We start from the raw sequence: 18,455 nt of genomic DNA, 5'->3' as shown, positions 1-18,455 counted from the left end.
TTATGAATGTCCTTTAAACATTGAAGATAGGTACCGTTGGAGGTGGCATTTTTATATCTTTCCAAACAAATCTTTTTTAATGCTGGTCAGAGTAACATTTAGTATTTGTGTTTTATTTGCTGTTTTAATATATGAATATGTATATGTCATCCTTGACTAAATCTATTTTTAGATAGCCGGACAGTTGACAGGCTGCTGTGACGGTACGATAGACAAGAGTATGACAGAGCATGGTGTCTTTCATATCGACCAAGAACATTACGAAGGAGCATTCTACCATATATATGGTTAATATTCGCCATTTATCAAAATAAAACACACGAAAGTGTGAGGTCCGTCGATATTACACCATAAACGTTTGTCGCCATGATCAGTAATTCCAGCTATATTCTGTGTACCGCTGTCTCCGCTTAACCAGGTCACGAGGTCAAACGATCGTTTACAAATATGAAAAAATGTGTAAAGATCCTTTTGTCACTAAAAAAAACATGTGTTCATGGTTTTTATATTCATAAAAGTAGACTGATTCGATTTGGTATATAGAGTAATACGTAAGATTACTCAGTTATAAATGTCATTTAAATCAAGTTGAAACCACAGTACTAAATGGCCACAGGACATGCTATCGGGCATAGAAGCGAGGTCAAAGTTTCAGGAAGGTATCAAATTGACAATCACCGTACGCAAAGCAAATTAGTATCGGCGACTCTCAGAAATATAAAACGTCCATTCATTGACGTTGATGAGATTGTCGCGACATGTACGACCGTCTTTCTGTTGGGTAGTGTTACACAATATAGGTTATATGCTATCACAGTGCGCTGTGACATTTAGCGGCAGTACCCATTCTAAGGTTCTCGAAGTTATGTAACTGTCGTGCTTCAATCTCTGAAAATTTATAAATAAATCAATCATACAGACCTTCGAAATTACAATGTCGTCATCGCCGCCATAACCATTCATAAAACCCAACCACAAAGAAAGCATGTCGGAGCGATGACATGGATTTGAGGTGTAAATACAATTCTGGACGTCACAATTGATGGCGCGAAAACCTGCCTGGCGTAGCCGGGCAATAACTCATCAAAAAATCTATACCATGGTACCTTGGGCTGTTATAATTTGATGTTCAGTAGTGTGTACGTATGAAATGATATTAAAACAAGCAAATTATTGCCTTCACTTGCGACAAAATAAGCGAGGTGCGTACAGGAGGGCGATTGTATGGGACACACGGGACGAATGATCAGTTTATGAAAAGGGGAATATGTTTATCACCAGAGCCACGCAACGAGGTAACATAATGACATTTGAGTCATGTATGCATGATGTTAAGTTGCACCGCTATTTTGTTTCTACAAATGAGTCAGTTTTATGCCATATTAATTCGGACTTCAGTCAAGTACATGTATCGCATGGTAAGATCTAAATATTCGTAATCGGTACATATGTAGTACTGACCGCGCTGACGTCACCAATAAACGGACACATCACTGTGTTTACACACCACATGTAGTAGAGGCGGGTGTCACAGCTCGACATCTGGGTCACTCGTCATAAAAGTGCCAATACAAGGCCTTCGATACAGGCCTTCCCCAATACCCATGGGCTCGCAATGATAAAACACATCATGAATATTTTAACAGGTGTTTTCGATTTCTTGATGGATGCAGACATCACATCAGCATATAAAGCCATTTACGCTGACAAATTACACCATATAAGACAACTCTAGTGCAATGCTGAGACTCATTCGGGTCGAGACAACGTTTTTCTCGTATATGGCTTATTACTAATTAGGCAAAGCATGTGGTGGAGTGTGTGTTTGATGGCTACAGTCCGTCCGTCCATTGAGCAATTATCGTCGTTTTGCCGACCATCACTGGCGGGACAGACCTTGTCAATTGTAGGTCAGAATCGCTTTATTTGCTTGTTCACAGATGTTTAGTTCATCATTGGGTGCTTGTTATCTGGACACCGATATCGCTAGTTGATATATAGTGTTTCCATAGTAATAAATGTAAACGGTACAATGGCATTGATCTGGTGCACCACGATTTATTTTGTAATGAAGATAAAAATATGAAGAGGAATGATGGTAAATATAAATGGCAGATGACGGTGATATCAGTTCACAGTGTTTAGTTTTGTACATATTCCAGCATTGTTTTAACAAGGTGCTGCACACATATTTGTTAAACCGCTTCACATTACGCCAAGCATTTCAATGCATTTGTGCAAGTACGTTCAGTACATTGTCAGAGTCATTGTCCACAGCGACAAAGTATGCTGCTGCCAAAAATGAAATAACTGTTTGTTGTTGTTGTTATTGTTGTATATGTGTAACCACGCGGTAACACACGGTACGTATTTATTGTCAATACAGGCAGTTTGATGTAGTTTGTTTTCGTCCCTAAGCTGATTTGTGTCGACAAGTAATATAAGGTTGGGGACTTCACGTGATTGGTTGTAGTATTAACAAGGTATGTTAGAGTCATCACATTTTTGTTGAAGCCGTAACTAAGTAAGCCGGTTTCGTCATTGGGCAGGTTCTTTGTTTTGTGTTATCACAACAGCTCTAGTGTTTGGAGCAAAAATTTCAACCAGGCTCATTCTAACGAGCCATGTCACCGAGAGCAAAATTTAAAAAGGTAGCAAGAAAGAGTCTCACCATGGTCAAGCAAAAGGGTACTTAGACACCGCCGAAAGGAAATAGTAGGTGAATAACAAAGAAAAAGAAGTATTTAAGTCCCCGAGACGATTGCACAGGAAAATATCCCTGATTCTACAAGGAGTCCCGTAATGGACTTTGGTATCTTGCAATCATGCAATGCGATAATATAGGTCAGTTTTCGAAACTATCCAGACCATGTCACTGTATAAGTCAGTGTTTTTTTGTTGGGTCGGTATTGTCACAGTTCAGCTTGTTCTCATTTGAAAACTAAGTGTTTTCATTACGTAGTAGGTCGCCACTCTGTATGTTGGTTCCGTACTTTGTTAGAGTAAGAAAGATGATATCGTCAATAGTAGTTTGGTGTTGTATTTAATAAGGGTATTGTCATCACTAGGTTGTTTGGTGTTGTAACTAGGCAGGGTGGCGTAGTCGCTAGGGAGTTTGGTGTTGTAACTAGGCAGATTTTGTCGTCACTAGATAGTTTGGTGTCGTCACTCGGTTGTTTAGTAATTTAACTAGGCAGGATGGTGTCGTTGCTAGGTAGTTTGGTGTTGTAACTAGGCAGATTTTGTCCTCACTAGGTAGTTTGGTGTCGTCACTCGGTTGTTCAGTAACGTAACTAGGCAGGGCGGTGTCGTTTAGGTAGTCTGGGCTCATCACGAGGCATGATGGTGTCGTCCCTAGGTAGTTTGGTGTCGTCACTAGGAAGGATATTGTCGTCACTAGGTAGCTTGACGTCATCACTAAGAATTGTGATGACTTTAACATGTAGTTTTATGTCATCACTAGGCAGCGTGGTGTCGTCACATGGATGTTTCGTAATGGATCTAGGTGGGACACCGTCACGTAGTAGTTTGGTGTCATCCCTTGGCATGGCGGTGTCATAGTTAGGTCGTTTGTTTTCGTTACTAGGCAATGTGGTATCGTCACTAAGTAGTTTGGTATCGTCACTAGGTAGTTAGGAATGTCATCACTTGGAATGGTGGTGTCAACAATAGGCAATGTGGTGTCGTCTACAGGAAGGATGGGGTCGTCACTAGGTAGTTTGATTTCGTCACTAGGTAGTTTGATGTCTCTAGGTACATTGTTGTTAGGTGTCGTCACCAGGCTTGATGATGCCGTTTCTAGGTAGGGTGGGGTCATCACTAGGAACATTGAAGCTTGGTGTCATCACTAGGCAGCGTGGTGTCGTCACATGGTATGATGGTGTCGTCTCTAGGTAGGGTGGGTCGTCACTAAGTACATTGAAGTTTTGTGTCGTCACTAGGCATGCTGCATTGTCTCTAGGTAGTTTGGTGTCGTTACTAGGCATGATGATCTTATCTCTAGGTAGTTTGGTGTCGTTACTAGGCATGATGATGTTGTTTCTAAGTAGTTTGGTGTTGTCGCTAGGCATGATGATGTTGTTTCTAAGTAGTTTGGTGTCTTCTCTAGTCAGGATGATGTCGTCACTAGGTAGTTTGGTGTCCTTACTAGGCATGATGATGTTGTCTATAGGTAGTTTGGTGTCGTTACTAGGCAGGGTGATGTTGTCTCTAGGTAGTTTGGTGTCTTCTCTAGTCACGATGATGACGTCACTAGATGGTTTGGTGTCCTTACTAGGCATGATGATGTCGTCACTAGGTAATTGGTGTCGTCGCTAGGCATGATGATGTTGTCTCTAGATGGTTTGGTGTCGTCACTTGTCATGATGATGCCGTCTCTTGGTGTTTTGGTGTCGTCAATCGGTTTGATGATGTCGTCACTAGGTAGTTTGGTGTAGTCACTAGGAATGATGATATCGTCACTAGGTCGTTTTGTGTCGTTAATAGGCATGATGGTGTTGTCTCTTGGTAGATTGATGTCGACATCAGGCATGATATGTTGTCTCTAGGTAGTTTTTTGTCTCTAGGTAATTCGTTGCACCTATGTTTCCTGATATCGTTTTCGGGAACCTACATGTTAACAGCCCTCTTAATTCCTGCTTCATGTTTACTAAAACAAACACATCGAGAAACCCGATGTTAGAAATACATTTGTGGTACACTTTTATTACAATTTATGACACGGCAAAGAAACCAATCAATGTCAAGAAATTAATATTCCATTCTTTATTGTATAATCAATATACTAACCTAGATATAAGACGGAGAACAATGTCAAATTCAAGCCATAAAAAGTTAATGCAACAGATTATCTTCCCGGAATATATATTGGAGGTATAATTTCGATCTCTTTTCCAGAGTCATGACCCGTTAGACCATTACATTTTGTAAAACACTTTGATTTTTTTTTTCTTCAAATATTGACCAAAATATCAAACATCAAACACATCAATACGGGGTTTATTGTGTGTTGTTTGAAGACCCCTGCTAGCGGAATGAACATGTCCCTCCGGGGGCGCTGTATTATTGCATCCTTCAAAATGTGTCCGGCATGATTGGTTCGCCAAATAAATGTGTCCTCGGCATGACGTTCGACAAGGGTTGAGAGGATCGACATACGTCACCAACATCTTCATCAACCTGTACGTGAAGCCGGTCCCCAACATCTTTCCCCATGTTAGTCTTCACTATCCCGACCCATCACTTCCTATTTAATTACTTGTGTAAACTCGCTTTTAATGGAGCAACCTATTGCGCTAAGTTACAAAAGATACGGAAATTACCTAACTCTGGTACATTGCATGGCGTCTGCGCGTAATGCGGTTTCAAGTGTCATTATGAAAACTTAACGGTTTTCAAGGTATGGTATGGAGAACAAACATTTTGTGACAATCCAGCAAGACGTTAACAACGTGGTGACATTAGACTTTTGACTGTCACCTCACATCAGCATAATTTATACTGTTCTGAAAATGTTATTCTGTAGAAAAGATTTCACACTTAAAAACGTTTCCCTGGACAAAATTGTCCTGAAATTTTAACATTCATCTTATTTTTTCTAGAATATGATTTTGAAAGACAGAAATATTTCAGGACTGTTACAGTCAGTTGCAAGAGGATCCTTGTTTCAAAACATCAGCAAATCAACGCAATTGGTGTATTCTGATTATATTGAGGTCGAATGGCACACTCAACCCTTTTATTTCTACATCGGACAGTAGACCTTTTACGCCTTATGGTAGAATGGTACAAATTGTCGAATATATATACAAATTGCCTTTTCTACTGTATCTTTCAGTCATACAAGTATCAAGCGGTCAACCAAGATTCTATCAGTACTAGTCAGACAGGTATCTAGCAATCAGACAGGTATCTAGCGTTCAGACAGGTATCTAGCGTTCAGACAGGTATCTAGCAATCAGACAGGTGTCTAGCAATCAGACAGGTATCTAGCAATCAGACAGGTGTCTAGCTGTCAGGCAGGTATCTAGCAATCAGACAGGTGTCTAGCTATCAGACATGTATCTAGCGTTCGACCAGGTATCTAGCTTTCAGACAGAAGTCTACTGGTAATACAGGTGTCTAGCAATCAGACAGGTATCTAGCGTTCAGACAGGTATCTAGCTTTCAGACAGGTATCTTGCAGTCAGACAGATATCTAGCGTTCAGACAGAAGTCTACTGGTAATACAGGTGTCTAGCTGTCAGGCAGGTATCTAGTGTTCAGACAGGTATCTAGCGTTCAGACAGGTATCTAGCAATCAGACAGGTGTCTAGCAATCAGACAGGTATCTAGCAATCAGACAGGTGTCTAGCAATCAGACAGGTATCTAGCGTTCAGACAGGTATCTAGCTTTCAGACAGAAGTCTACTGGTAATACAGGTGTCTAGCAATCAGACAGGTATCTAGCGTTCAGACAGGTATCTAGCTTTCAGACAGGTATCTTGCAGTCAGACTGATATCTAGCGTTCAGACAGAAGTCTACTGGTAATACAGGTGTCTAGCTGTCAGGCAGGTATCTAGCGTTCAGACAGGTATCTAGAGTTCAGACAGGTATCTAGCAATCAGACAGGTGTCTAGCAATCAGACAGGGATCTAGCGTTCAGACAGGAATCTAGAGTTCAGACAGGTATCTAGCAATCAGACAGGGGTCTAGCAATCAGACAGGGATCTTGCAATCAGACAGGTGGCTAGCAATCAGACAGGTATCTAGCGTTCAGACAGGTATCTAGCTTTCAGACATGTATCTTGCAGTCAGACAGATATCTAGCGTTCAGACAGAAGTCTACTGGTAATATAGGTGTCTAGCTGTCAGGCAGGTATCTAGCAATCAGACAGGTGTCTAGCGTTTAGACAGATATCTAGCTGTCAGGCAGGTATCTAGCAATCAGACAGGTGTCTAGCTGTCAGACAGGTATCTAGCGTTCAGGCAGGTATCTAGCGGTTATATACGTATCGAGTTATGACGGTCTAGCCTCCGTAACCGCCACAAGGTGGTGATATTACTGAACTGTCACACACAGGAATGAGTTGCTTTCCCCGAGTCAAATTCATCATCATTTATCCATGGCCATACGGCAGAAAAGCTTCAAAGCGTACATTGAGAATAGAAAGAACAATGCTGTATACTTGGTACGGATCAATAGGGGAAGTCGTGCGTGTGTCAATGTAGGAGAGTGTCGCATCCCCCGTCACTTCAGTCACGTGCTCTGCCTGCCGAGCTGATCCGATGATGTTGTGTGCAACAATGCACGGCTACGGCTGATGACAAATTGACATAGTGGTGGAGTCTAGTATCCAGGATGCCTCAAGTCGGAATCTAGTGTGCTAATTCTAGACTATTGTGGACGAGTCCTTCATCTACTCTGGTATATTAGTCTGGGGCTGCCGTGGCGGAGATCTAGGATCTAAAGGTATTTTCTTCTGACAGCCCGTTGTGCGGCCAGGCAGTATCGGGTGTCTTTGTAACAATATTGCATGTTTTATAAATATAAGGAAGAAACAAGATCACTTCTGTAAGCTTCTCTCTTTTTTAAGTCCATAGGATTTTAGTTAAAACTACATCAATAATTGATTTCTTTCTCAACTTTCACCTTGTATACATCTAGAAGACATTTATTTTCGTTGTAACAAATTCTTCGTCAGTTGTTTTTGGTAAAACTGCTTGTCTGTTTCTCGCAACTTCATACATTGTTTTATTGATACGATACTGCGCAAACTCAATCTTTACTTCTCAAAATTTGCGTTTGAATTTCAACCCTTTCATTAATTATAGAAAAGATATCTTGCTTTCTCTGTAGTATAAAACTGTCGACTGCATAAAAATATATATTCAAGTGGACGCATGGTCTATATTCTTAACGTTTCAATAAAAGAATCTATTTCATCACAAGAAAAATTGTCGTATTTTATTGTCAAGTTAAATAAACGAATGAAATATTTTTATAAGCAAATATTTTTGTTACTGAATTTATAATTTCTTAAAGTTTCATGAAGGTTACATAAAAAAATCGAAAAATTTAATTTGCAATTGTACAAATTCTGTTTGAATTCAAAAGTATAAATTATATAACAATATGCCAATAACAATATTTGGTAGGCATATGCATAAACTAAATCACCACTTAGTGTATTTTTAAACAGGTATATAAATTTATCATGTTCAATGTTATCCTTAGCGCATAGATCCGAATGCAGTTTTATGTAATGCAAGACAGCGAGAAGGTCCGCTTCATCCTGATATTGATACGACATGTATATTGCACGTTATACAACCATGTTTTTACGATCATTCTGATATATAAATGATATAATGTTTAGATTGTTTGTTAAGTTTCGTGAAATACAAATGAGATCAGATTTGAAATTCTTTCGGGAAAACTGTTAAAAAACAAAATCACTAGAATTACACGAGACAGCGGGGTTTTTTCTTTTTAGAAATTAAATTGATCCTTAAAATGCACGATCTGTGGCACCACAAGTATAACTATCTCCAGCTTCACGTTTTCTTTCTCGTTGTCCCTTTTTTCGTTTCCTTTATCATTGGTTCGTAGCATTGTTATGTATTTTTGGAATCATAATTTCAGTTATCACGTGTTGAAGACTTCTTTTTGTTAATTAATATAGCTATTGAAGTATATCTCTTTGTATGTGTACATAGTGGTCGATGATGAACCCAGAGGTGTTGTTCGCTACCTGGCGCTCCGTTACCTGGGTTACCTGCACAGGTGCGAGACTGGACCACGCCCCTGAGCGGCCACACGTGCGGCGGGAGGGCGTGGGGACTTGTCATCACGTTCTCTCGTCCCATAGTGTGGTCATTAGCATCAAATTCCAATCAACGACACCTTTACAAAGCTCATCTCCAGTTGTCATCAGACGTGTCCATCACTGTTTAACTGGCACTGACCATCACAGCGTATACAGTCGCTGACCACTTGGCATTAGTGGTCTTGCTTCATACCACGTTTGTCGGAAATCTGCAGAGCTATTCACGGATTCAGAAGTTACATGTCAAAAATCCGGATTCGCCAAACCACCAAGAGAACCACTTAGTCGACTACGGGTATTCTTAGGTTGATAATACAATTTTTCGTTGTTATTGCTTGAGAATACACGTAATTGACAGAGTAAGACCTTCAGTGGGTGGCCGTCTCAGATGTCGGGGTACATAACACACAACGGTCAGTAGACAACCAGGATTACATAGAAAGGCAGTCGATCCCGAAGCGTAAGTATCGGATTACTGTCTATGTTAAGCGTTCACTTTCTCCGATGTCCTTGTCATATACAATTTAAATAGTGAAAAATAATCATCTATTACAGAAAAGTGTAACTTAATCGTTTTACGTTTAAAATATCTAACTATTTGTAAACGTACCTGTCAGACTGTTTTGATAGACACGAAGCATGTATAAATGTTATTGGCCTGGCGCAAGGATAAACCTTTTTATTATAAAACTTTACATTACAAATTAAGGCAAAACATATTTTTTTTTAAATACATTAAGAACGTTGCTTATTTTCTTGTCCTAAAATTGTTCTGAACACCGTTTGCGGAATTATGTTCAAAAGAACAGTGTTGATATAATACACAAATTGTACAGGCTACTGGATAATCGTACTTAGCTGTCACAATATTCATTTACTCAAAAACGCTATCTGTGAACTTTGTTGGATTATCTTAAATTAACGAATGTGTTTAAGAGAATTAATAGACTGTGTACGTTGAGACTGAAGTAAAAATTCCCTATTTGTTCAAATAAAAAGTCGTTTTGTTTTTACATAGCTTTAAGCCATCAGTAAAGACGTTTGCAGCATACTATATCAAAACACGTTAAAATGTTCGTTCTACTGTCCCTGTTTCATTTTTTCTTTTTTCTTTTAAAACAGGAAAATATATATAAAAAACACCTTGAAATCCAAGGGACGCAACTTTTAATTTATTTTTCCTTTAAATGATATATTTCAATATGTGTTTTCCTCTATCCTTGACCTGCTTCCCCGTCCCATGTACCATGTGTAAATAGCCTTCTATCTTTCACGTTCCTCATACGGCGCTTCCTTTGTCCTCTGCCCTCCTAGTCCAATGTATAATGAGTTTCATTCGTGTCCTCAGTTATATACAGACAAGAGTTATAGTCCTTCTGTCCTCCAGCACAGTTATATACAGGCAAGAGTTATAGTCCTTCTGTCGTCCATCACCGTTATATACAGACAAGAGTTATAGTCATTCTGTCCTCCAGCACCGTTATATACAGACAAAAGTTATAGTCCCTCTGTCCTCCAGCACCGTTATATACAGACAGGGGTTATAGTCCTTCTGTCCTCCAGCACAGTTATATACAGGCAAGAGTTATAGTCCTTCTGTCGTCCAGCACCGTTATATACAGACAAGAGTTATAGTCCCTCTGTCCCCCAGCACCGTTATATACAGACAAGAGTTATAGTCCCTCTGTCCTCCAGCATCGTTATATACAGACAAGAGTTATAGTCCTTCTGTCCGCCAGCACCGTTATATACAGACAAGAGTTATAGTCCTTCTGTCCTCCAGCTCCGTTATATACAGACAAGAGTTATAGTCCTTCTGTCGTCCAGCACCTTTATATACAGACAAGAGTTATAGTCCCTCTGTCCTCCAGCACCGTTATATACATACAGGGGTTATAGTCCTTCTGTCCTCCAGCACAGTTATATACAGACAAGGGTTATAGTCCTTCTGTCGTCCAGCACCGTTATATACAGACATGAGTTATAGTCCTTCTGTCCTCCAGCACCGTTATATACAGACATTAGTTATAGTCCTTCTGTCCCCGAGCATCGTTATATACAGACATGAGTTATAGTCCTTCTGTCCTCCAGCACCGTTATATACAGACAAGAGTTATAGTCCCTCTGTCCTCCAGCACCGTTATATACAGACATGAGTTATAGTCCTTCTGTCTTCCAGCATCGTTATATACAGACAAGAGTTATAGTCCTTCTGTCCTCCAGCACCGCTATATACAGACAAGAGTTATAGTCCCTTTGTCCTCCAGCCCCGTTATATACAGACAAGAGTTATAGTCCTTCTGTCGTCCAGCACCGTTATATACAGACAAGAGTTATAGTCCCTTTGTCCTCCAGCCCCGTTATATACAGACAAGAGTTATAGTCCCTCTGACCCCCAGCACCGTTATATACAGACAAGAGTTATAGTCCTTCTGTCCTCCAGCACAGTTATATACAGACAAGAGTTATAGTCCTTCTGTCGTCCAACACCGTTATATACAGACAAGAGTTATAGTCCTTCTGTCCTCAAGCCCCGTTATATACAGACATGAGTTATAGTCCTTCTGTCTTCCAGCATCGTTATATACAGACATGAGTTATAGTCCTTCTGTCATCCAGCACCGTTATATACAGACAAGAGATATAGTCCTTCTGTCCTCCAGCACCGCTATATACAGACAAGAGTTATAGTCCCTTTGTCCTCCAGCACCGTTATATACAGACAAGAGTAATAGTCCCTCTGTCCTCCAGCACCGTTATATACAGACATGAGATATAGTCCTTCTGTCCTCCAGCACCGCTATATACCGACAAGAGTTATAGTCCCTTTGTCCTCCAGCCCCGTTATATACAGACAAGAGTTATAGTCCTTTTGTCCTCCAGCACCGTTATATACAGACAAGCGTTATAGTCCCTCTGTCCTCCAGCACCGTTATATTGAGGGCATTGGCCCTCTGTTATCCCAGCATCAAGTTATATACAAACAAGAGTTATAGTCCCTCTGTCCTCCAGCACCGTTATATACATACATGAGTTATAGTCCTTCTGTCCTCCAGGACCGCTATATACAGACAAGAGTTATAGTCCTTCTGTCCACCAGCACCGTTATATACAGACAAGAGTTATATTCCTTCTGTCCTCCAGCACAGTTATATACAAACAAGAGTTATAGTCCCTCTGTCCTCCAGAACCGTTATATACAGACAAGAGTTATAGTCCCACTGTCCTCCAGCACCGTTATATTGAGGGCATTGGCCCTCTGTTATCCCAGCATCAAGTTATATACAAACAAGAGTTATAGTCCCTCTGTCCTCCAGCACTGTTATATACAGACAAGAGTTATAGTCCCTCTGTCCTCCAGCACCGTTATATACAGACAGGGGTTATAGTCCTTCTGTCGTCCAGCACAGTTATATACAGACAAGGGTTATAGTCCTTCTGTCGTCCAGCACCGTTATATACAGCCAAGAGTTATAGTCCCTCTGTCCTCCAGCACCGTTATATTGAGGGCATTGGCCCTCTGTTATCCCAGCATCAAGTTATATACAAACAAGAGTTATAGTCCCTCTGTCCTCCAGCACCGTTATATTGAGGGCATTGGCCCTCTGTTATCCCAGCATCAAGTTATATACAAACAAGAGTTATAGTCCCTCTGTCCTCCAGAACCGTTATATACAGACAAGAGTTATAGTCCTTCTGTCGTCCAGCACCGTTATATACATACATGAGTTATTGTCCTTCTGTCCTCCAGGACCGCTATATACAGACAAGAGTTATAGTCCTTCTGTTCTCCAGCACAGTTATATACAGACATGAGTTATAGTCCTTCTGTCATCCAGCACCGTTATATACAGACAAGAGATATAGTCCTTCTGTCCTCCAGCACCGCTATATACAGACAAGAGTTATAGTCCCTTTGTCCTCCAGCACCGTTATATACAGACAAGAGTTATAGTCCCTCTGTCCTCCAGCACCGTTATATTGAGGGCATTGGCCCTCTGTTATCCCAGCATCATATGTGTGTCGCCCTCTGTCCTCCACCCCAGCCACCCACCCCCTACTTACATTGCCGTTGGTCTCGTATCCTCACATAACCCACATCTGTGTCAGTAGTCCTCTCACTTTTGACATTTCTTTCATCCATCACCCGTTTACTGTGTAAATGGTACGACGAGTATGTGGTCCCCTGATATGTTAATGTCATCTGTGTCTGGGCCATGTTGACGTTTGTGTGTGTGTGATGTGACCTCTTAAGCATTCTGTCCGTCGCACTGTGTGTAATATACTGTACTCATGGACCCTACGTACTCTGTATCATTGCTCTCTTACTCCCTGGCACCACGTACAGGGTGTGATTGTTGAATTCCGAATCGCTGTTTCTTTTTACTGTGTGTCATTGTTGTACTTCCGGCTCCACGTTTTCTGAATTATGGTTGTATTTCCTGGCTCCATGTACTGTGTGTTATTGCCCTCTTACTCCTAGCTTCGACTACAGTGTGTTATTGCTGCTCCCGACGGCCCCAAGTACTGTGTGTCATTGCCCTCTTACTCCTAGCCTCGACTACAGCGTGTTATTGCTGCTCCCGACGGCCCCAAGTACTGTGTGTCATTGCTGTACTTCCGGCTCCACGATTTCTGTGTTATTATTGTTTTCCCTGGCTCCATGTACTGTGTCGCATTGCTCTCCTACTCATCAGCCCAATGCAACTCATGTATAGTGTGTTCTTGCTGCTCCCGACGGCCCCAAGTACTGTGTGTAATTGCTGTACTTCCGGCTCCACGTCCTCTGTATTATTGCTGTATTCCTTAGCTGCAAAATACTGTGTGCTTGCTCTATTTCCCGGCACCACGGGCCGTGTGTCATTGCTTTATTCCCTGACACCATGTACTGTGTGTCATGCAGTACCTTCGGCCCTGAGTACCGTATGCTATTGCTTTACACCAGAGCTCACGTACTGCACGTATTTGTTTGACTCCTCAGCCCCACGCATTGTGGTATTGCTTTCCGACTTTTTCTCTAAGTGTTTCACAGCTCCCGGTGATCGATCAGATATCAAAGTTCGCCTTATTCCGGCTAGATTGAGATAAATGTGGAATACATTGTAGCTCCTTAGGGATGCTCTTGCTTCTGCTAATGTGCTAATTGACTTTGGATATTTGCTGGAAGTGGTTTACAGATTCGAAAGTATTTCGTTGGAGTTTGAAACTATCAAACCATCAACCTTGCACATCATCATCAATAAATATACCATTGCCAGCTATATTGAAATAGATGTGCGAAAACATTCGCACTGCATTGTAGTAGCAGTAACAGACAAGGGAGTGTTATCTATCTATAACATAACATACACCATATACGATAACCAGTCGATTCATCAACTTAGCTGTATTTTTCATTCAAACAGGATCGATTGAGAAAAAAACCCCACAGTTAACAGGAACAAAGCTTAATTAGACGTTAGCTTGGTGTAAATACAAACATCAGAAATAGTAATTATGTTGACATGCTTCCATACCTACATCGGCGAATACAATTTTAGGAATATACATCTTGTGCTAGAAGTTTAGGGAACGGGTGATACTTATACGAAAAGAAATGAGTAAAATCGGTATGATATAAATAGGTCAAACCTAATAAATAATGAACAACACTTACACTAGGTGGGCCATATATACAACAGAAATATACACTACACATTACAATATTCAGACCACAAGTCACATACACCACAGACATACACTACACATTACACCAGCCCGACACACTATCCACCAGACCACAAGTCACATACCCCACAGACATACACTACACATTACACCAGTCCCACCCACTATCCACCAGACCACAAGTCACATACACCACAGACATACGCTACACATTACAGCAGTCCGACACACCATCCACCAGACCACAAGTCACATACACCACAGACATCCACTACACATTCCACCAGTCCGACACACTATCCACCAGACCACAAGTCACATACACCACAGACATTCATTACACCAGTCCGACACACAATCCATCAGACCACAAGTCACATACACCACAGACATACACTACACATTACACCAGTCCGACGCACCATAAACCAGACCACAAGTCAGATACACCACAGACATACACTACACATTACACCAGTCCGACACACCATCAACCAGACCACAAGTCACATACACCAGAGACATACACTACACATTACAGCAGTCCGACACACCATTTTCCAGACCACAAGGCACATACTCCAGAGATATACACTTCACATTCCAACTGTATGACACCCCATCCACTAGACCACAAGTCACATACACCACAGACATACACTTCAAATTACACCAGTCCGACACACCATCCATCAGACCACAAGTCACATACACCACAGACATACACTTCAAATTACACCAGTCCGACACACCATCCACAAGACCACAACTTATATATAACACAGACATACACTACAAGTTACCACAGTCCGACACATCTTCCACTATTACACAGGTTATATACACCACAGACATTCACTACACATTACAACAGTCCGACACACCATCCACCAGACCAAAGGTCACATGAGTGTCAACAGACATAAAATATAGAAAATATATTATTTAAAAATATAATTGACCATATCTTATTTACTTTATATTGATGCAATTTATTGGAATTGTATGGATAAGTTAAAGTTCGACGGGCCATGTACTGTACTGAAAAAAGTATTAAAAGGAATTTTCAATGAAGGTGACTTATGCTGTTCAATCTTAATCCAGGAAGAAATGCAAATCATGGAATACTATGGTCAGAGCAGAATTGAGGAAGAAGGAGGTTATTCATAACACGGGAATTATATATCTGGAATCATTAAATAAACTAATATTAGATTCTAAATATGAAACCGAACTTGGAATCTTGAGAGAAAAGCAATGAAATCTGAGGTATTAATTGGAATTCTTGAAAACATATTTATATTTTCGAAGTGAATTTACCATGCATTTTATTTTTTTAGATATCAGGAGAAAAATAATGAATAAAGCCCCCACATATATTGAAATATATTGGTTTTTAACCGTTCACATTGTTGAAATAAAATATAGAAAATGCGTATTGAAATGAAAAGAGAGCTATATTTCATTGGAGGATGCAATATTGATATTTTTATATCAAATTGATAACAAATTTACAGACTTTATCATCAGCAGCTGCCATAAAGCTGTCATCAGCTGCGACGGTGAACTTCCGGTGCAAATGACTTCCGCTCTTATTTACGGGAGTTTGAAAACACTCTTCAGACTTGCATTGAAATATTACCGTAAATCATTTTAAAACTGAGCTACGTGCGAAACTCTCTGCACCTTGTCGCTTGATTTGGAAAGTATACGCACACCTTAAAAGAGTTAAAAAAAAAATGTTAATGTAACGAATCAACTAATATTAAAAATATATTTTGTACATTTATGGAGTCACCTCCCTTTGCTCTACATCGGTTGGAATGCGTGCTTTCTTACCATTTTCATTTCAAATTGGCATTGAACCGGAATCTAAAGTTATCCTTAGCATCCACGTTAAATGAATATTTCCAACTGATTTGTTTTTTAGTTATGGTACAATTTTCATAATTTATCAGACCTTCTGTTATTTTGAATTTAAGTAATAAATTAACCGTGAGAGTCTATTTTTGCAATGAACGTCGTTTGCCTTGGGATTTTAAACTTGAAGCCAAAGGTTTAAGATAGTTTCTTATTAGCTTTATTTTAGAAAGGTATATATAACAGGCGGTGTCTGTCTGGTACTACACATGAAGCACATATACCTATCGAAATCGGGCATCTGTCAAATAGCAGAATCTTGCAAAGTCATGTTATTCATAAATTACTTTTGTCAATTAAAATTGATTAATATCAACCACATTTTCGCATAAAATAATTTTCAATCAAATGTACTCGTTCAAAAGTTATTTATTTTCAATTCGAAGAAAAAGGACGTTGTGGAAATACAATGTATCACTTACCTCATACAGGTAACATGCTAATCAATTCATGGTTACCGTACGATTGCATGATTTTCAATCATTGCCGAAAAGTAATAAAAAAAAATCAAGTGTGAAGACGAATTTCAATACTGAGGTAGACGTGGATTCATTAAACACTCTTTATAGCCACTGACTATTGAACTACACAGCAGCACAAAATAATTTCTCCAAAAACCCATTAATTGATTTTATGTATTTTTCTTGGCAGTTAAAACGATTAACTATTTCAACCGACAGATCTCAAGCCGTAATGACACCGAACAGAGTAATACATGGTTATATGTGCCCCTCCGCCATTTACGCTGTGAGTGTGCTGGGTCCGCTGTACGGCACAGACCTGTTTACTGTGACAACGTGACAGGGCTGATATATTCCCCGCCCGTGCTGAAAACTCGTAATAGCGTCAAGATTGTTCGGCAATCCATAGTTATTATAAAACACACAATTTCCAATTTACTGTTAATGAATGTGTGATCGCCGATGGACTTATTAGCAGTGACGACAGCACGGACAAATAATGATATATACAAGGCTGTGGAGTATCCATCAATTTCAAATTAAAATCAATACATTCACCCGTAAAATCCTCAGGTTATATAAGATATAGACATCTGTTTCGCTGTAACACCGTAGTAGATCATTTCACCGCCATCAACGATAAGGCTAGCACTGTGAGGTGACAAACGGCTACAAATGCTAACGAGTCTTCAAAAAGGGAAACACACACAGGGCAATTATAGACCACCGATACATGTTTAGTCCTCACAGGGGTTATCAAGTAGAGAATGGGCACACTCCTCACAAAGGTAACACACACAGGGCAATTATAGACCACCGATACATGTTTAGTCCTCACATGGGTTATCAAGTAGAGAATGGGCACACTCCTCACAAAGGGTAAAACACACAGGGCAGTTATAGGCTATCATAGCATGGAGCGAACTGTCACTGCTAAATAATTAGTCTTTACATAGGCCACCGATACATGCATGCTTAGTTCTAAAATACGGTAACGTACTTAATGGTAGCAAACGGTCAAAGATACATAATTAAATCTTACACAGTGTGACACATATTGTAATGACTTCCCATAAATGTCCCCTACAAGGGAAACTCAATGAGATAACGAACAGTCATCAATGCCTTACGGATATCATTTCAATAAATATGAGTTGATAGAACTGGTTTCATAATTGCTTTAAAATATATGAATACAATTTTTAAAAAAAAGGTGAGTTTCGCAATCACAGTTTGTTGATTCGATTGGAACTCAAGTCTCATTAAAAAAACACTTAAAAGAAATAAATAACAATGAATGTTCATAATTTTATAAAATCCTTCGCATATGATCAAATACTTTATAAATCCTTCGACATCACATTTAGTAAATAAATGATATTACATCGTAAAAAATATTTTTTCAATTTTCAATTTGTATTTAGACTTTAAGGAGGTTAGTTCCCACAAACTTTCCTTTTTGATGTCTAATGTACTTTGTTTCTTTAGTTTCATGTTCTGACATTTTTGTCTTCAAATTCTCAAGTCCATTTCCATTCCGTGCATAAACGATGTCTTTAAGCTTTTTCATTCGTTCTTGATCATTCTGATATCAAATAA

General features: G+C 39.8%; 1 protein-coding gene across 1 annotated transcript; it reads right to left on the bottom strand.

The window, feature by feature from the left end:
• Nucleotides 1–3,764: 3,764 nt before the first annotated feature.
• On the bottom strand, nt 3,765–4,280 carry LOC110448124. Its single transcript, XM_021494191.1, has one exon. It carries the CDS (start codon nt 4,278–4,280, stop codon nt 3,765–3,767), a length of 516 nt encoding a protein of 171 aa, XP_021349866.1.
• Nucleotides 4,281–18,455: the final 14,175 nt, after the last annotated feature.

The sequence above is a fragment of the Mizuhopecten yessoensis genome, unplaced genomic scaffold, assembly GCF_002113885.1.
Source record: "Mizuhopecten yessoensis strain PY_sf001 unplaced genomic scaffold, ASM211388v2 scaffold419, whole genome shotgun sequence".
NCBI classification, from domain to species: Eukaryota; Metazoa; Mollusca; class Bivalvia; order Pectinida; family Pectinidae; genus Mizuhopecten; species Mizuhopecten yessoensis.
This window is presented reverse-complemented; position numbering and strand designations above follow the sequence as displayed.

Excerpts from the sequence above, each read along its gene's own strand:
- LOC110448124 (XM_021494191.1), bottom strand. The coding sequence starts at position 4,280 with ATGCCTAGTAAGGACACCAAACCATCTAGTGACGTCATCATCGTGACT.